This window comes from Gopherus flavomarginatus, chromosome 7 (genome assembly GCF_025201925.1).
Source record: "Gopherus flavomarginatus isolate rGopFla2 chromosome 7, rGopFla2.mat.asm, whole genome shotgun sequence".
Lineage (NCBI taxonomy): Eukaryota > Metazoa > Chordata > Testudines > Testudinidae > Gopherus > Gopherus flavomarginatus.
The window spans coordinates 47806919-47827612 of NC_066623.1; the positions used below are offsets into that span (position 1 = coordinate 47806919).

Here is a 20694-nt window from a genome sequence, read left to right on the forward strand (position 1 = left end):
GAAGGAGGCTAAGGGCTAGGGCAGAGTGTTGGGGGGGTGAAGGTGCGGGATCTGGGAGGGAGTCTGAGTGTGAGAAGGGACTCCAGGCTGGGGCAGGGAGTTGGGGTGCGGATGGGGATGTGGGGTCCCAGTGGCACTTACTATGGCTCTCAGAAAGCGGCTACCAGGTCCCTGCAGCCCCTAGGCACATGGATGGCCAGGAAGGGTCTGTGTACTGCACTTGCGCTGGCAGGCACCACCCCCGCAGCTCCCATTGGTCACAGACCGTGGTTCCCAACCAATGGGAGCTGCGGAGCCAGCATTTGGGGCGGTGGTAGCATGTGAAGCCTCCTTGGTGGCCCATGCATCTAGGAGCTGCAGGGAACTGGGGGCCACTTCCAGAAGCCATGCAGAGCTTTGGCAGACAGGGAGCCTGCCTTAGCCCCAGGCCACTGCTGTGCTGCCAACTGTACTTTTAACAGCCTGGTCAGCGGTGCCAGCTGGAGCCACCAGGGTCCCTTTTCGATCAGGAGTTCTGGTTGAAAACCAGATGCTTGGCAACCTTAACAGCAGCTCACACTGGCTCCAGTTTAGATCATTAACTTTTTTGTTATTGGACTAAACATTAAATGCTATGTACAGGACATGAGTCACAGGCAGTAGCGTACCTGGGGGGGAGCAGTGGTAGCGGCCGCTACCCCACTAAGCATGTTGTCAAAAAGTGGCACCTTAGGGGTTACCATGGTGCCAATGGTGCCAGCTGAGCCCATGCTCTGCTCTGAAGCGTGGCACTGCTGGCACTGAGCTCCTGCAGCAAGGCAGGCTTTGCCAGCGGCAGCCAAGTTCCTTCCCCGCCTCTTCCCCCAGCCTGCTGTGTACCCACCTCGCCCCTCCCTGCCGCCGAACAGCTGTCTCCCTGCTGAGAGACAGCTGATCGGCAGCAGAGAGGGGAGGGGGAAGAGCTGAGCTCCAGCAAGCTGGCCACTCCTGGGAGGAGAAGAGGCGGGGGCAGGGCCTTGAGGAAGAAGGGGGTGGAATCGGTCAGGGCATGCCCCTTCAGCAATAGGGGACAGAGACACCCACCCACCAGTCAACTGTTTATGGGGCCTGTGAGCCATCAGCTGTTCAGCTGGGGCAGGGGCAGTAGGGTAGCTAGTGGAGTGCTGTTTAGCTGGTTTTTGGCCACCAGCCAATCAGCGAGGGGAACTCTGCTCCTGGAGCAGGGGCTGAGCTGAGCGACCTCACCAGTGCAGTGCAGCCCCACCTCCTTCTCCTACCTGCTTCTTGTGGCAGGCATGCTTTCTCTGGCTCTGCAGCTCCTAACCTCTCACCCAACTAAAGATAGCCAGTAGCAGCAGCTGGTAAGTGTATTTCAAAGGGGGTCTTGTGGTGAGGGTGACTGGGAGGGGTTGACTGAAACCTCGTCCCAGGTGGCTGTGCTGAGAGCCGGCACCTGGCTGCTGGCGGGGTGGCCGTCTGCATGGTGGGGGGCATACCACCAGCTGCCACCCAGCTCTCTGCATCTGGCAGGGGGCTCAGCCAGAGGCATCTCCAAAAACACCCCCTGGCAGCTGGACCAGGACGGACACAGTGGGCGGGGGGAGGGAAGGCATCTCCTGGACTCTCGCGGGGTGTGGTGCCCCCCTGCTGGTGATCAAGTTGCAGGGGCATTGCTGAGTCCCAGGGTTGAGTAATTCTCTGGTGATGGTGGTCATTAAATTGCTAATTGTCGTTCATTTGCTGCACAATGGTTGGTGATAGTTGTTTAACATCCACCCAGCCATTTGGTCAAGTGCCTTCTTGTTTCTTGGGAGTTGCCTTCTGTAACTTAAATAATTCCATCCCACTCTCCTGGGAGTACAAATTCTAGTACTAAAGTCCTGGTGCCTGGATCCCATATTGCCTTGCACTGGGATTGGGAATTAGTGCCCTGACATGGAACTCCTTCTATTGTGCCAGTGTAGAACCTGCTGTTAGTACAACTATTTGCAGGTGCCCTTGTGTTTAGCTGAACCTTTGGACTCAGTCCCTGAGTATATTCCCACTAAACTGAGAGCTAAACTGACACTACTATCCTGCTGTGTGGATCCCAGTGTGCTTTTACTGTGAATTTTTGGCATGCACATGTGGCTATATTTATCTCATTGTGCTGGTAGTGCTACTTCCTTGGTGTGATGATGACATGCTGGATGCTAAGATGAATCCTAAAAATAGTGTCCTAGTGTGATGGTGGTCACTGTGTGCTGTTCATGTGAATCTTGCGTTTTTGTATGCTGCGTTAGTGTAGCCCTGTTGTTCCCAGGAAATTAGAGCCACAAGGTGGATGAGGTAGTATCTTTTATTGGAGCAACGTTTGTTGGTGAGAGAGAGAGAGAAGCTTTGGAGCTTTCACGGAGTTCTTTCTTCTTCCTGAAGAAGAGTTCTGTGAAAGCTCAAAAGCTTGTCTCTCTCACCAACAGAAGCTGGTCCAATAAACTATATTACCTCACCCACCTTGATGTATATCCCCCCCACCCGCCATATTACCTCACCTAGCTTTCCAGGAATGAGCTTTCATGATGACATGGGAAGTGCTCTGACTGGTCCTGACTTCTCTGTATCAGCCCCTCTAGCTTGCACTGCAGCCCAGTACCTGGGGACTAAGTGCCAGTAGTGCTGAGACTTTGCGAGATCAGGGACTCACAGACCGAGCTGGGAGGGGAAGGGCACCTCCTCCTCAGCCTCTCTCTCTTGCTGCCTCCTTTTCCCGAGTGGCCTCATGATGCATAGAGCCAGCGTGGCTAGGTGCTGCATTGGAGAGTCTCCCAGTGCAGCCCCTCCATCCCCAATCCCCCACCTCCCCCATGCAAACCCCCAACAGACCCTGCCCACTTCTGTCTGATTGTCTCTCGCTTGCGGGGGACTGTGCCCCCCCTTGCTCCTGTGTGCTGCCTGCTTCCAGGGGCCACAGATTGCAGAGCAGCCGCCTCAGGAGAGATGAGAGGGACTGTCTCACCGGGTGCGTGCGAGCAATGGCCCCCTCACAGCGAGATGCTGTGCTGCCCCTGCCTCCATCTGGGTGGTGACCCCGGCCTGAGGAGTGCAAAGCAGCATGAGCTGAGCATGGGGGCTGGGGGCCAGGCCAGCAAGCCTGATCACTGACACTCCAGGTGTGCCCAAGTGCGGAGCTAGTGCTCCGGGTTTCTCCTTCATTCAATGACACATCAGTGGGACTTGCTTTTTCGTGCAGAATTTGCCTTTCAGAAAGCAAACTAGCCCCCTCCACCCACAGCCCTTTTCATTGGGATCCTGGGGGCTCAGGTCCCTTGGGGAGGCAGCACGGGGATTGCATTAACGGGGGGGAGGGGTACTGCTGCCTTGGCGAGCCAAGGCGCTTGGGGGCTTGGAGCGGATCCAAGCACTGAGCTGAGAACAGGGGCAAAGCCCAAAAGATCAAATCAGCAGCTAGTCAGCCCCAGACCCCAGCCTACTCCTGGGTCTGCTGCTCCAGCCGCGTGCCACGAAGGGGAGGAGAGCCTGGCGCGAGCAATCTGCTTCTCCTTTGGAGCTTTTAATTCAAAAAAGGTGGAAATCTGGTGGCTCCAGACAATACAGAGACTTTTTTTCACATGGGGGGTAAGCTCCCAGTTTGCCCCCCCTCCCCGCCTCAGAGGCTGCCTGCCCTGCTTTGGGGGCTTTCCCCTTACAGTGCTCACCTGCGAGGAGGTTGCAATTTGAGGCTGGGGCTTTGGAGAGATGGATCCCTGGTGGTGTCGCCCCCCACACGCACCCCAGCTGGTCTCAGTTGATCCCTTTGCTACAGTGTGTGCACGGGCCAGGGAGTAGGGGCTGCAGGGGCTGGGCCAGCTTTGCAGTGCTTAGCTCTGGTGCCTCTCCTGAGCTGGCAGAGGGGTTTGTGGAGGTGGGGGAGTGTCTCCACGCTTGGACCCAGCCTTGGGCTTGAGACACAGCAAATCTGGTGTTGCAGGGGTATGGTGCGTGGGGAGAGGAAAGCCCCTGGTATCGGGCAGTAGCTTCCATCACATAATCAGATGTGGCAGAAACTTCGTCTGTACACTTGTAACACTTACCACTACAGCATTAGTCAGTCTTGTAACATGTGAATCCCTTGCAAGAGCCAAGAGGCCCACATTTTTTAAAATATTTTGTCTTTGCCCTTTTGTTGGCGCTTTTTTTTTATACGTTGACATGTACACTCACTCACCCAGGCACCCACACAAGCGCGCGTACTCATAAGAATTGTTTCCTGCAGTGTAAACAAATGCTGAACCCTTTGGATAATTTCAAATAGTTCAGTCTGTTTGATTACTTCTTAGTATGCGGATTGTTTTTGCTTCTCCTCTAATTTTGAATAAAGTGGCGCCTTTTCAACAAATCATTTAACACTTTGCTGACCAAATTTGACGGGCATCAAATTCATAGAGCTGTGAAATTGACCTGGCTGCTGGAATATAAGCAGCACAGAATACGTAAGAGAAAAAGATTCCATGAGGAAATTGCAGAGGATGAAGAAGGAATACTTGATGCCCAGAAGAAATTCATAGTTGAATCCTACTTAGTATTCTTAGATTCTGTTATAAATAGCATAAGTAAAAGATTCGAGCATTTTAAAAATGTGGCTGCCAAATAAACTAGGTTTAGATCCAAAGCATTTTGACAACGTGGATAATGTGAACAAATTAGAATTTTTGGCAGACATACTCAGATGTGATAGACAGTGAAACCACAATTGTGGAAGAGTTTCTTTCATTTAAAGATATGTACAAAGAGATAATGAGCACTAGCGGTAGGGTAAAGTCAAGTGTTGACAAGAAACTCACCATCAACAGTGTACTGAAATTCATGATCGCCAATGATATGTATTCCATTCATCCTAACCTTTCGAGATTGTACCACATTTTTCTGACCTTGCCAATAAGTAGCGCAGTTGCGGAACGATCCTTTAGCCAACTTAAACTTATAAAGTCCTACCTGTGTTTTAAAATGGGTGTAGATAGATTGTAAAGATGGGTTAGCTTTGCTCTCCATTGAAAGACAATTGGCTACTGAAGTAGATTATAATAAAGTAATAGATAATTTTGCTAGAATGAAGCTTAGACTAAAGATGCTGTTGTATTTGCTTCATAGATTGTCATATTGTTTTGATCTTATCTTTGAAATATAAAATAAGTAAATAACGTGTTTTTATTGTTTTGATTTTATATAAAATACTGTAAAACTTTTATATTTTAAATGCAAAATAACACACATGTAAAAATATCATTCTTGTGTTTTTATTTTAAGTAAAAAATAAATATGTATAACAAATTTAAAAGTATGTAATTAGTAATTTGATATGTTGGGTGGCGCCTTTATTTATGTGTTCACTCCCCCTGTTAGAACCTGACTACGCCACTGGTCACAGAGTTCATAAATGCAGCATCACCTTCCCACCCCGCATCCTCTTCTGAGAAACCCTTCTCATTGACCTGCCTTGACTGAGTTGCAAGATGTCATATATGTTTGTGTGTGGCTAAAATGTGATCTTCCGCCACACATATGGATTACTACAAACAGGCTCAGCATGGCCAACCCCCAATATTCTAAAACCATGAGTCAGGCCCCAAGAAATCATGAAGTTCTTCAAAAGTAAAACATTTTAAGTTCTTATTGTTTAGTCTTTAAAATTTTAAGTTACCTACTTGGGTCACATTTCCAAGCTTTTCTTCATAACCATGATATCTTACTTTTCTTTGAAATGAAAGCTGAGTCTCACAAAAATCACATGACTCCAGGAACTGGGGCTTTAAGAAGAATATGAAATATCTCAAGACTTGTGAGAATTGGCAAAACTGGCTAGGTAAAATCTTCAAAAGCACCTAAATGATTTAGAAACTGTAGCAGGATGCTGGTGCAAAAGCACCTAATCGGCCCCTGCCCAGTCAGCTCCAATCAAGGGAAACAGATTGGGGCTGATGGAAAAGGCCTCATGCCAGCCTAAGGATTGGTAACACCTGCTGGCCTGACAAGCCAAGGGCTAGAAAGACTGGGAGGGAGCCAGAAAGCAGGGGGCAGCTAGGAAGAAGTCAGTCAGAGAGGGAACTGGAGGCCTCCAAGCTGAAGGCTGACTCTGCCTGTAAAGGAGGTGACTAATCTTGTAAAGCTTGTATATAGATGGACACTGGCAGTGGGACAATCTTAAGCCTCTGAAGCCTCTCAGAGCCTTATTGGGGCAGCAACTGGGCCCCAGGAAGAGGGGTGGGTCGTGAACCCTGTTACAGGAACCTACGTCTCATTTTCAAAAGTGACTTAGGCACTTAGGAATCTAAGCCTCAGTGAAAGACAATGGAACTTAGGCAACTACCGGTCACATGTTCAAAGGCCTCTTGGCATTTAAAGATGCAGCTAGGCATCAAGTAGGATTTCCAAAAATTGCCTAGGTGCCTAAAGATCTTTGAATATCTATTCACTTCTGAAATGTTATCCCTTGATCTCTTTTCTCCAAATGTCCAGTCATAGGTCATGATGACAGTGGCCACACAGTTAAATGAAATGATGGCTAATTACCAGTTCTCCCATAAGGAATGGAACACCATAATTTGGCTCCAGATGCCAAACGATTAGGTGCCATTTCATTTTGCATGATGCCGTCTCTAACAATACACCCAAAGAAAAAGAAATGGATCTCATCTTACCTCCTCTAGTTTCTCCACTCGGCCCACCAATTTTGTTGTGACTGAGTGTAACTTTAGAAGGTCTAAGCCATAGAAAGCACTTTCTAGCATCTCTATGATGGAGGATAGCTGTAAAACAAAAGTGACAGAATGTTAATCAAGATGGGACTTGCATCGTCTCCCACTTTTCTCTGCTATACAATATCAGCTTGGCTTTAAGACAAGATTTTCCATTCATATCTACAGCCTGGAGAATTTTGGAATCAAAAGAAAACATGCAGAGCTAAGTAGAGCATTTTAGGAATTTATATGGATACAAATGGCACCTGCATTTACACTAGCTAGTGTTATAATTAGCATGTACTGTAAGGATTTATACTGCTCACCAGCTAGGAAAAAATGTCCAGAAACAGAAAGGTATTACACAGTTAGGTGCTTTATAGCATGGATGGTTACACCCTCCTCTAGCATCCACGCTGGCCACTGCTCAAGAAAGAACACAGGACAAGTTGGGCCATTGTTCAGTTCCAGTGCAGCAAGTATTTAAATAGATACATGGGGAAACAACAGATAGTACAATGGGATATAAATATTGCTGGGATTTTTCATAGATTCTAGGACTGGAAGGAACCTCAAGACGTCATTGAGTCCAGTCCCCTGCCCTCATGGCAGGACCAAATACTGTCTATCTAGATCATCCCTGATAGACATTTATCTAACCTACTCTTAAATATCTCCAGAGATTGAGATTCCACAACCTCTCTTGGCAATTTATTCCAGTGTTTAATCACCCTGACAGTTAGGAACTTTTTCCTAATGTCCAACCTAAACCTTCCTTGCTGCATTTTAAGCCCATTGCTTCTTGGTCTATCCTTAGAGGCTAAGGTGAGCAAGTTTTCTCCCTCCTCCTTATGACACTCTTTTAGATACCTGAAAACTGCTATCATGTCCCCTCTCAGTCTTCTCTTTTCCAAACTAAGCAAACCCAATTCTTTCAGACTTCCTTCACAGGTCATGTTCTCAAGACCTTCAGTCATTCTTGTTGCTCTTCTCTGGACCCTCTCCAATTTCTCCACCTCTTTCTTGAAATGCGGTGCCCAGAACTGGACACAATACTCCAGTTGAGGTCTAACCAGCACAGAGTAGAGCGGAAGAATGACTTCTCGTCTCTTGCTCACAACACAGCTGTTAATGCATCGCAGAATCATGTTTGCTTTTTTTGCAACAGCATCACACTGTTGACTCATATTTAGCTTGTGGTCCACTACAACCCATAGGTTCCTTTCTACCGTACCTTTCTAGGTACTCCTTCCTAGATAGTCTCTTCCCATTCTGTATGTGTGAAACTGATTGTTCCTTCCTAAGTGGAGCACTTTGCATTTGTCTTTATTAAACTTCATCCTGTTTACCTCAGACCATTTCTCCAATTTGTCCAGATACTTTTGAATTATGACCCTATCCTCCAAAGCAGTTGTAATCCCTCCCAGTTTGGTATTATCTGCAAACTTAATAAGCGTACTTTCTATGCCAACGTCTAAGTCGTTGATGAAGATATTGAACAGAGCCGGTCCCAAAACAGACCCCTGCCGAACCCCACTTGTTATACCTTTCCAGCAGGATTGGAAACCATTAATAACTACTCTGAGTACGGTTATCCAGCCAGTTATGCACCCACCTTATAGTAGCCCCATCTAAGTTGTATTTGCTAGTTTATTGATAAGAATATCATGCGAGGCTGTATCAAATGTGTTACTAAAGTCTAGGAATACCACATCCACCACTTCTCCCTTATCTACAAGACTTGTTATCCTATCAAAGAAAGCTATCAGATTGGTTTGACACGATTTGTTCTGACTATTCCCTATCACCTTACCACATTTTGGGTGGCCTCCTCTGCATTCAGGAGGCTGGTTCAGCTACCGCTGTGTATTTCTGTTTCTGTGTGGATGTGCCATGAGAACAGGCTCTCTACTGGCTGTTCCAGAACTTTCAGCACTTCCAATCTCATGTACAACCCAACAGCATACAGGTGCATAAGATGAAACAAAACCTGGCCCATTGCAGACCCTGAAGAAGGCTTGGGGTCAAGATTTGGGTGCTAGGAATCATTAACAAACCAAGATAGAAGAGGCAGCACTCTACTCAGTTCCACTGTGATGTTATTGACATAAACTGTAACCGTAGAGATCATTGTTGCAACCACTGTTATATATTTGCAGCAAATATTCTACAAAGGTTGTTGTGTGAGGTGTCTATGAAGAGGGTATGATTGGCTGGTTATAATTATGCTATCTGTATGTGTCTATCTTTTTTTGTAGTTGAAGTTATGAATATTGGCTATGTACTTGTATCTTAATGTGTTTTAATTCTAAGTGAAGCATTTGGTCAGCTTCTTGAGAAAGGACTATTCTCAGTAAATGCCCAGTCAAGAAACACTTAACTGACAGTGAATTTTGGGAGATGCCTATCCACATCTGAGTTTTCCTGGGAAAACTTTGTTCTGTCTGTTACTACTTGGAACCACTTAAATCCTATTTTCTGTATTTAATAAAATCACTTTTTACTTATGAATTAACTCAGAGTATGTATTAATACCTGGGGGAGCAAATAGCCATGCATCTCTCTATCAGTGTTATAGAGGGCGAACAATTTATGAGTTTACCCTGTATAAGCTTTGTACAGGGTAAAACAGATTTATTAGGGTTTAGACTCCATTGGGAGTTGGGCATCTGAGTGTTAAAGACAGGACCACTTCTGTTAGCTGCTTTCAGGTAAACCTGCAGCTTTGGGGCAAGTAATTCAGACCCTAGGTCTTTGTTGGAGCAGACAGGAGTGTCTGGCTCAGCAAGACAGGATGCTGGGGCCCCAATCTGGCAGGGAAAGCAGGGATAGAATCATAGAATCATAGACTTTAAGGTCAGAAGGGACCATTATGATCATCTAGTCTGGCCTCTGGCACAATGCAGGTCACAGAATCTCACCCACCCACTCCTGTATCAAACCTGTGTCTGAGCCATTGAAGTCCTCGAATCGTGGTTTAAAGACTTCAAGGTGCAGAAAGCCTTCCAGCAAGTGACCCATGCCCCAAGCTGCAGAGGAAGGCAAAAAACCCCCAGTGCTTCTGCCAACCTGCCCCGGAGGTAAATTCCTTCCTGACCCCAAATATGGTGATCAGCTAAATCCTGAGCACGTGGGCAAGACTCACCAGCCAGACACCCAGGAAAGAATTCTCTGTAGTAACTCAGATCCCATCCCATCTAACATCCCATCACAAACCATTGGGCATATTTACCACTAGTAGTCAAAGACAAATTGCCAAAATTAGGCTATCCCATTATACCATCCCCTCCATAAACTTATCAAGCTTATTCTTGAAGCCAGATATGTCTTTTGCCCCCACTACTCCCCTTGGAAGGCTATTCCAGAACTTCACTCCTCTGATGGTTAGAAACCTTCATCTAATTTCAAGTCTAAACTTCTTGATAGCCAGTTTATATCCATTTGTTCTTGTGTCCACATTGGTACTGAGCTTAAATAGTTCTTGTCCCTCCCTGGTATTTATTCCTCTGATACATTTATAAAGAGCAATCATATCTCCCCTCAGCCTTCTTTTGGTTAGGCTAAGCAAGCCGAGCTCTTTGAGACAGGTTTTCCATTCCTCGGATCATCCTAGTAGCCCTTCTCTGAGCCTGTTTCAGTTTGAATTCATCCTTCTTAAACATGGGAGACCAGAACTGCACACAGTATTCCAGATGAGGTCTCACCAGTGCCTCACATAACGGTACTAACACCTCTTTAACTCTACTGGAAATACCTCGTCTGATGCATCCCAAGACCACATTAGCTTTTTTCACAGCCATATCACATTGGCAGCTCTTAGTCGTCTTGTGATCAACCAATACTCTGAGGTCCTTCTCCTCCTCTGTTACTTCCAACTGATGCCTCCCCAGCTTATAACAATAGTTCTTGTTATTAATCCTTAAATGCATGACCTTGCACTTTTCACTATTAAATGTCATCCTATTACTATTACTCCAGTTTACAAGGTCATCCAGATCTTCCTGTATGATATCCCGGTCCTTCTCTCTATTGGCAATACCTCCTAGCTTTGTGTCATCTGCAAACTTTATTAGCACAGTCCCACTTTTTGTGCCAAGGTCAGTAATAAAAAGATTAAATAAGATTGGTCCCAAAACCGATCCCTAAGGAACTCCACTAGTAACCTCCCTCTAGACTGACAATTCACCTTTCAATATGACACATTGGAGTCTCCCCTTTAACCAATCCCTTATCCACCTTTCAATTTTCATATTGATCCCCATCTTTTCCAATTTAGCTAATAATTCCCCATGTGGAACTGTATCAAATGCCATACTGAAATCGAGGTAAATTAGATCCACTGCATTTCTTTGGTCTAAAAAATCTGTTACCTTCTCAAAGAAGAAGATCAGGTTGGTTTGGCACGAGCTACCTTTTGTAAAACCATGTTGTATTTTGTCCCAATTACCATTTACCTCAATGTCCTTGACTACTTTTTCCTTCAAAATATTTTTCAAGACCTTGCATACTACAGATGTCAAACTGAGAGGCCTGTAGCTGCCTGGATCACTTTTTTCCACTTTCTTAAAGATAAGAACTATGTTAGCAATTCTCCAGTCATACGGTACAACCCCTGAGTTTTCAGATTCATTAAAAATTCTTGCTAATAAGCTTGCAATTTCATAGGCCAGTTCCTTTAATATTCCTGGATGAAGATTATCTGGGCCCCCTGATTTTGTCCCATTAAACTGTTCGAGTTTGGCTTCTACCTCAGATGTGGTAATATATACCTCCATATCCTCATTCCTATTTGTCATCCTGCCATTATCCCTAAGCTCCTCATTAGCCTCATTAAAGACTGAGGCAAAGTATTTGTTTAGATATTGGGCCATGCCTAGATTATCCTTAACCTCCATTCCATCCTCAGTGTTTAGCGGTCCCACTTCTTCTTTCTTTGTTTTCTTCTTATTTATATGGCTATAGAACCATTTCCTATTGGTTGTAATTCCTTTTGCAAGAGAAAATTCTACATGGCTTTTGGCCTTTCTCACTTTATCCCTACATCTTCTGACCTCAATAAGATAGCTTTCTTTGCTGATCACTCCCATCTTCCATTCCTTGTAGGCTTTCTGCTTTTTCTTAATCACCTCTCTGAGATGCTTGCACATGCAGCTTGGTCTACAGTTCCTGCCTATGAATTTTTTCCCCTTTCTTAGGATGCAGGCTTCTGATAGTTTCTGCAACTTTGACTTGAAGTAATTCCAGGCTTCCTGCACCTTTAGATCCACAAGATCTTTAGTCCAATCCACTTCCCGAACTAATTTCCTTAATTCTTTAAAATTAGCCCTTTTGAAATCAAAAACTCTAGTCCCAGATCTATTTTTGTTTATCCTTCCATCTAGTTTGAACTGAATTAGCTCATGATCGCACAAACCAAGGTTGTCCCCTACAACCATTTCTTCTATGAGGTCCTCACTACTCACCAAAACCAAATCTAAAATGGCATCCCCTCTTGTTGGTTCAGCAACTACTTGGTGAAGAATCCATCAGCTATCACATCTACGAAAATCTGAGCCCTATTATTATTACTAGCACTTTTCCTCCAGTGTATATCTGGGAAGTTAAAGTCTCCCATGATAACACAATTCCCATTAGTATTTACTTCATTAAAAACATTAAAGAGGTCTCTATCCATATCCAGATCAGATCCCAGCAGTCTATAGCACATCCCAAGCACTATCTCAGGGGTGGCTCTAGCAGCTTTCTTCCCCAATGTGATTTTTGCCCAGATAGACTCTGTCTTATGCATTCCATCCCTTCTTATTTCTTTACAGTCTACTTCATCATTGATATACAATGCTACTCCACCACCTCTGCCTTTATTTCTGTCTTTTCTAAACAGCACATACCCTTCAATACCTGTACTCCAGTCATGACTACTATTCCACCATGTTTCTGTTATCCCTATAATATCTGGTTTCACTTCCTGCACCAGTAACTCTAGTTCCTCCATTTTGTTACCTAGGCTCCTTGCATTGGTGTACAAACATCTTAATTCTTGCTGTACGGGTAAAGAATGTGAGTGAAGCCAATTAGGCCCAGACATTCTACCACCAGTATCACCTATTAGAATTGTATCTACACTACCCTTCCTCCATATGTCCATTCTCCTACTCATGACAGTATCCTTTCTTACTTCGTTTTCTTCCCTCTCGATGTTAAAATCCGGCGTGGAGATTACCTGGACATCTCCCAACCATCCCCCCCGCAATTCCTAGGTTAAAGCTCTCTTAATCAGTTGTGCCAGCCTCCATCCTAAAAGTCTATTTCCCTCCCTACTCAGGTGAGGTCCAACCCAAGAGAACAGTCCTCTGTCCATGAATGCCTCCCAAAGGCCATACATCCCAAAGCCTTCCTTATAGCCTGAGCCATCTGTTGATTGCCATAATCTTGTCACAAAGTAGTCTGGGCACATCAGGTGGCAGCTCCCAGGGGATTTCTGTGATCTAATCCATCACATTAGGTACAAACAGAATCCCTCAGTCAGGTCCCTCTGGGGGGCAGGAAGCTTAGACCACAGCCCTGGGGTTCCCTCCATTTTCTCAGACCGCTCCAAAGTGAAACCCCCTCCAGCAGTCTCGTCCAGCCACAAACCCCGGCTCCTCCTCCAGCCTTTGTCCAGTTTCCCAGCAAAAGCTGTCACCTGGCCCCAACGCCCCTCCTAGCTCAGGTTACAGGCTCAGGAATCATCCCTCAAGTAAAGTCACCCCCTGCTATCCCATCCCCAGTGCAGACAGTCCCAGTAAAACTAGACGACATTCCCAGGTCAATCCGCACCACTCCATACTGCATCACAGATGCCTCTTCTGGAACAGAAAGCAGCTGGACTGAATTTGTGGAGCATTAATTTGACTAAGAAAACCCCCAAATCAACCCACTAGAACTACAGGAAGAGATGCACAGAGTGGTGTGATCGGAAAATTCAATCCCCTGGCAGCAGCGCCACAGTCCCAAGGAGGCTGACTCCACAGTGTCATCCACTTAAACACTCCAGTTCAATATATGGGCAACCAGACATGCCTGGACTTGTGTTCTCCAAACTCATGGACTAAGGGTATAAAACAGAACACCATGGCCACATGCTTGGCCTTTCTCCTTCCCCCAACTATGCTGCAAGCAACAAGGACGCTCAGAAGACTCCAACAGATGGGACTGGCCCAGGTTTCAAGGGCAATAACCACCGGAGTGAGAAAAATTGCTTAATCTAGATGTTGCCCAGTCTAACAGGGTTGAGAGTTTAGACTGCATGCTTATGTTTTCTTTTCTTCTGGTAACTAACTTGGACTTTTTGCCTATTGCTTAAAATCTATATTTTGTAGTCGATAAAATTGTTGAGTATCAATTCAGGACAAATTGCTTAGAGCAGGGCAGTCACACCCTAAAGCTGGGGTTCCTTCACTACCAAGGCACACCAAACCAGCCAAAGAGAGAGGACTTTGGTTTTACTCCCCTGGCTAACCAGAAGTCATATAAGCAATTCCCTCAGACACTCCAGTTTCCCAATATCACCACCACCACCAATCCTTATGGAGATTATAGCGGGGCAGTCACCCCGCTTCGGTGCGGAAGGGGTTAAAAACAGCCCTGGAAAAGGGCTGCCCCAGGGAGCCAATCAGGAGCGGGCTTGAGGCAGCCATTCAGGGCTGGGCTGGGAGTATAAGAAGGGCTAAGGGAGGAGCTGGGTCAGAGTCTCTCTCTAGCTTTGGAGAGAGATAAACCTAGCTGCCCAAAGGAGCAAAGGGTACCTTGGACAGAGCAGTGCTGAGGAAGAGGAGGCTAAGCTGGGGAGCTCAGGCCTGGCGACCTCCCAGGCTGAGGCCTGACAAAAAGGCCTGCGGAGGTACTGGGGCTGCAGGGAAAGGCAGCAGGTCCAACCCCCTTGCCTATTATGAGTGGCCATTACAAACTGAAGCCTGTCCCGGTGAAAGGGGGCTAGGTGATGACTGGCAGTAGCCACTGAGGCAAGATGTGTATAGAGAGTTGGGGGTTCCTCTGGGAGGGGAGATCCAGAGTGTGCTGGTACTACTAGGGCAGATCCTTGACATAAAGGGGAACCGCAGTGCAGGAGGGACCTGGGGACCTAAGGCAGGTGAGCCACTGGCTGGCAGAGGGCACTCCAAGGCTGGAAAAGAGCTAATTCCCAGGATCACCAACAGGAGGTGCCGCACCGGTGAGTCTCAACCTTGCTACAGGGATGAATGACTACAAAAACCAATACCACAGTAAAAGAAAAAAGGTTCTCCTGATCCCAAAGGACCAAGCCCCAGTCCCAGGTCAATATACCAGTTACATCTTACACACAAATCACACTGTTGCCAACCTTTAGAATCTAAAGGTTTATTCATATAAGGAAAGAAATATAGATGAGAGTTAAAATTGGTTAAATGGAATCAGTTACATACAGAAATAGCAAAGTTCTTGGTTCAGGCTTGTAGCAGTAATGGAATAAACTGCTGGCTTAAGTTAAGTCTCTAGAATACAACCACAGCTTGGATGGGTCATTCAGGCTATTGTTCAGAGCTTCAGTTTGTAGCCAAGTTCCTTCAGAGGTAAGAAGCAGGATTGAAGACAAAATGGAGAAGATGCAACTGCCTTTTATAGTCTCTTGCCATGTGGCCTGTGCTTCCCAGCCATGGCTTGAAAGCCTTAGAGTCCTATCCATAGGCATGTCCCTGCATGCCTGGCTGAGTCATAAGGTGCATCTGCCTTCTCTCAATGGGTCAGTTGTATAGCTGATGGTCCTTAATGGGCCATCAAGCAGTCCAGGCAATGCTGATGCCAAACTGTCTGGGGTGTCACCCAGAAGCATAGCAAAAAATTGTAATACAGACAGTATAGAGCAGGGGTCTCAAACACGTGGCCCACAAGGTTATTTTCTGCAGCCCATGAGCTCCTCGCGGCCCCGTGTTTACCTAGGGTGGCTCCGGCCCGACGCACACCAGGGGCAGGGCAGGCTCCCTGCATGCCTGCCTGCCCTGCCCCTGCGCAACTCTGGGAAGCAGACAGAACCAGGGGGACAAGAGGCGCAGGGGTGTGTATTGCTGTTGCTTCAGGCACCGCCCCCAGCAGCTCCCTGTTCCTGGCCAATGGGAGATGCTGGGGGCGGTGCCTGAAGTAACAGCAACACACACACACACACACCAGTGCCCCTGCTCCCCCATGTTCCAGCTGCTTCCCAGAGCGGAGCTGAGTGGGGGCAGGGCAGGCAGGCAGGGAGCAGTCGAACCCCCTGCCCTGAGCCCTTTGCCGCACCCTGCACCCTGACCCCCTGCCACACCCCTCCTGCACCCCAACCCACTGCCCTGAGCCCCCTGCCGCACCCCTTCTGCACCCTGATCACCTGCCCTGACCCTCTGACATATCCCTCACCCCCGCCCTGAGCCCCCTTCCGCACCCCTCCTGCACCCCGATTCCCTGCCCTGACCCCCTGCCACACCCCTCATCCCTCCTGCACCCCACACCCCAACTCCTTGCCCTGAGCCCTCTGCCGCACCCCTCCTGCACCGCAACCCTCTGCCCTGACCTCCTGCCACACCCCTCATTCCTCCTGCACCCCACACCCCAACTCCCTGCCCTGAGCCCCTGCCACACCTCACACCCCTTCTGCACCCCCTGGGGGCAGGGAGAGGGCAGAGTTGGGGTGGGGATTTCAGGGAAGGGGTTGGAATGGGGGCAGGGAAGGGGTAGGAAGAGGTGGGGCAGGGGCGGGGCCTCATGGAAGGGGTGGAGTGGAGGCAAGGCAGAGGGCGGTGTGGGGGAGGTGTCAGTAATGCGGCCCTTGGGCCAACGTACTACTCCTCATGTGGCCCTCATAGTCATTTCAGTTTGAGACCCCTGGTCTAGAGCCAATACTTATAACTTTACATACATAATGATACCTGCATGCAGATAGCATAATCATAACAAGCAAATCATAACCTTTCCATACACACCTTCTCTGACCTCCTTTGTACAAGATTTGGTACAACTATGATCTATAAGGTCAGAGTTCATGTCAATAATGTCACACCCTGTTACCAGATTTCCCCGTTACTTTGGGGTATGCTCATTTATTTGGGTTACTCTTTTGGGGGATGCGGGGGGAGGTGTTCCATAATTCTATCCCTGTACTGCTTGTGTCATGTGTGTTTTCATAAGGAGCTCTACTGCTCCTATATGCAAGTTCCCTCTGAATGGAGCTATCCTGCATGACCTAGGTTTCCAAAGGCTGTGTTCCTTCAGCCCCAGAACTGGATGAGCACTCACACACACAAACAGAGCAAGGCTGAGCAGACTGGGTCAAGCAGCACTTTCAAGTTGATCCTTTATATGTCCCTGGACTCAATGGGCTGGGTCAAGCAGCACTTTCAAGCTGCCTCCCCTCATATGTCCCAGACTCAGCACGTCCCTATCCCCACTTTCACATCACAATTGTACTGGCAGTAACCTACTTGATGAGCCAACCCCTCAGTATTTTGGGCACTGCAGGGATCTCTCGCTTAGGTAAAAGAAGCATTGCTGCAGAATAAATGGGGGAAGCTAGAAACACAAAAAAGTAAAGTTCAGCAAGAGAGAAAGAAGCAACCAGCTTAACCATAAAAGTTATTTATTGAATAATAGTGATAACTACACAAAGAGGGCTAAACCAACATAACGCAGTGTGATGGGGCAAGGCCAGATGGCTACAGTAAAGTACTGAGAAACAGGTATGTTAGCCCCAGGCTAAACAAATCCCTAGGACCCTGGTAACCAAATGGCAGTTGCTCCAGGTTAATCAAGGCACCTGGGGCCAATTAAGATCTTTCTAGAAGGCAGTGGAGATAGCTACTTTAATTAGAACACCTGGAGCCAATCAAGGCAGGCTAATCAGAGCACCTGGGTTTAAAAAGGAGCTAACTCCAGTCAGGCAGGGAGGAGCCAGAGGAGAAGGAGCGTGTGAGAGGAGCTGGGAGCAAGAGGGCAAGGAGCTGAGAGTGAGAGAGCGTACTGCTGGAAGATTGAGGAGGACAAGCATTATCAGACACCAGGAGGAAGGTCCTGTGGTGAGGATAAAGAAGGTGTTGGGAGGAGGCCATGGGGAAGTAGCCCAGGGAGTTGTAGCTGTCATGCAGCTGTTACAGGAGGCACTATAGACAGCTGCAATCCACAGGGCCCTGGGCTGGAACCCGGAGTAGAGGGCGGGCCCGGGTTCCCCCCTCCCCAAACCTCCCAACTCCTGATCAGACACAGGAGGAGCTGACCCAGACTGTGGGTTCCACAAGAGGGCAAGATCACTGAGGTGAGCAAATCCGCCAATAAGCGCAGGACCCACCAAGGTAGAGGAGGAACTTTGTCACAGTAGGTATTAACCTTTAATAATGTAAGGTAGAAAGGAAACAGAGAGAGAGAGAGAAAGAAGGGGATCTCACCCACTCCATGAGGCTTGAACAGGTCGGGGTTCCCAGGTGATGGTGGTAGCTCAGGGTCCCGAGTGCTGGAGACAGGGAGAGCCCCCAGCACGATCAGTCAGGAGAAGATGGAGTCCCAGTGGAACTGATGCATAGTTTGGATCTAAGCATCAGAACACTTACTTGAACACAGGGATTTTTGTAGAGAAACAACAATGGTTCAAGGGGGAACACTAGATTTGTTTATGGGTAAACTGATGACTCGAGGGTTTTCTTTAGGCTAGACAATAGGAGCTGATCACTCTTGGTTAGGGGTGGTGGTTTCTTCTAGGAAGCTCACAATGCAACTAGACTGCTTCAGTATTTTGGATATCAATCAAGGATTCATTACTAGAATTGGTCTGATAACTGCTGAGCTGGGTGTGGGCAGAGATTCCCATGATGCAGTGCTTCCCTGCTTTTCTGGTCCCAGAGTTCAGTGTGTCTCTCCATTCTTCATTCTGTACACTTATCCCTGTCCCATCTTTCATGCAGATGAGGCTAGGGGAGTTGTCTCTGCTATCCATTCTGTATGCAAATGGAGATGTCTTAATCTTGTCACCCTTGTCAGGAGGGGTCTAGGTGTGTCTCCCAGTGCCCTTCACTGCTCTCTGCAAGCCTTTTATCTGATTGGCCTTGGTTCAAACAGAGACCAGCAGAGGGGGGAGGGTGTCCCTCATGAGTCAGACAGGCCAGACGCTGAGCCCTGGTTTCCAAAAAATGCAGAGCTGACTGGTATCAACCCCCAATGTAAAACTGATGCAGGAAGGGATGACACAAAGATCACTGACTGCATCCCAAGAACTCCCCATCCTTGGTTCTGTCTTACTACAGCTAGTATTGGGTTAGCAGCCGTACCAGTGTATAACAGAAATGGTTTATCAAAGTCATGTTCAATAACATGATTTAATCTCTTTACAAACTCAAGGTAAAAGTTGGTTAGAACAATAGTGGATTGGATCATGTGATCTTGCCAAGGGCTGAAAACAGGGTGACCAGACAGCAAATGTGAAAAATCGGGACGGGGGTGGGGGGTAATAGGAGCCTATATAAGAAAAAGACCCAAAAATCGGGACTGTCCCTATAAAATCGGGACATCTGGTCACCCTAGCTGAAGAACATAGCTACTTTATTTATACAAGCTCTGGCAAATGTCTGGAACCCAAATAATATAAAGATAATGTAGATATTAACGTTGTCCATAGCTCAGGAATCTTGGCATTTAGCCGTGAAAGCAATATGGTAGTGTGCCTCAGTTTCCCTTTTCATACAGTACATCAGGTCTGGAATGTCTTTTCTCCTGGGAAAAGTTACAAGACTGTTTACAGGCACTAACTGTGCAACATGAGCACTACAAGGCCTTTCAGCATAAGAGGGATACATAAGAACACACTTTAACATGTTCAAGGGATTTTCCAAAAGATTAAGCACATTGTACATTTTTACAGTTCTTGGTATTAGCAACACATTAGTTACAAAAATCACCATTAGCAATAACAAATTCATTGCAAATGTCCATCTACAATTATTTTTGTCATGCCACACCTTTGGCTCAATACCGTTAGGGTTTGGGCCTTTTAGGGTTAACCCGTGGCTTCCCTTTGCAAAATTAAGCTCTCTTTTTTTGTCCTTGTCCTCTAGGATCAAACCCTGATTTCTCTTGCTTAACAGAATCTATTGGCTGATTGGATGTGCTCTCTTTGCTAACAACTATTAGCTAGCTACTCTGTTAGCCAGGTACTTTGCATCAACACAGACAGGAGCCTGCTCACCAGTTTTCAGACTATTAATTGCTACCGATTCCAAGGCTGGACTCTGTCTTAAAGAAATACTACACAAATCCAAAGAGTCTGAGGATGAGAGTTTGCTTGCTCTCCTCTGCATCCTTGAGCATTCAGCCATAAAACTGTTCTGCTATGAAACAGCAGTAACCAAATCTGCCCTCAGACCCTGAAGCACAGACTGCTTACTCAAAGAATCAGCATGGAGACATTCCACTCTCAACAACCTTGTCTCCCCAACAAGCTGGCCAAACACAGCCACTTGGTCAGGGCTGGCTCCAGGGGTTTTGCCGCCCCAAGCAGCCCAAAAAAAAAAAAAAAAAAAAAAAAAAACCAACAAAAAACCCCATGATCGCCATCTGTGGCAATTCAGTGGGAGGTCCTTCGCTCGGAGCGGGAGTGAGAGACCCTCCACCGAATTGCTGCCAAATACCTGAACGTGCTGCCCGGCTATGGAGTGGCCGCCCCAACCACCTGCTTGCTAAGCTGGTGCCTGGAGCCAGCCCTGTATTTCGTTATGGGGCTGTTCAACTTTCTTAACAGCTTTTATTCCATCTGAGACCTTCTTAAAGCTATCCACACTGGATCTTTCAAAAGGAAAGTCAGTGGATCCATTCACAACAGTTAGTGTGTGCGCACGCCGCATACACGGATGTCGGAAACTTCTTCCCTAGCAGCTACCCGTCGGGCTGGGTATGGAGCCCCCTGGAGTGGCGCCAATTTGGTGCTCTATATATGACCCTGATGACCCGGCCCCCCTTCAGTTCTTTCTTGCCA

The 20694-nt window shown here is 47.1% G+C and overlaps 1 protein-coding gene across 1 annotated transcript in view; it reads right to left on the bottom strand.

Moving 5' to 3' along the window:
• OLFML2B (olfactomedin like 2B) overlaps positions 1–20694 on the bottom strand; it is a 111987-nt gene that overhangs the window by 51257 nt on the left and 40036 nt on the right. The window contains exon 3 of the mRNA XM_050963141.1: positions 6654–6761. Coding sequence (XP_050819098.1) covers positions 6654–6761 — 108 coding nt within the window. The remainder of the gene's footprint in view (positions 1–6653; positions 6762–20694) is intronic.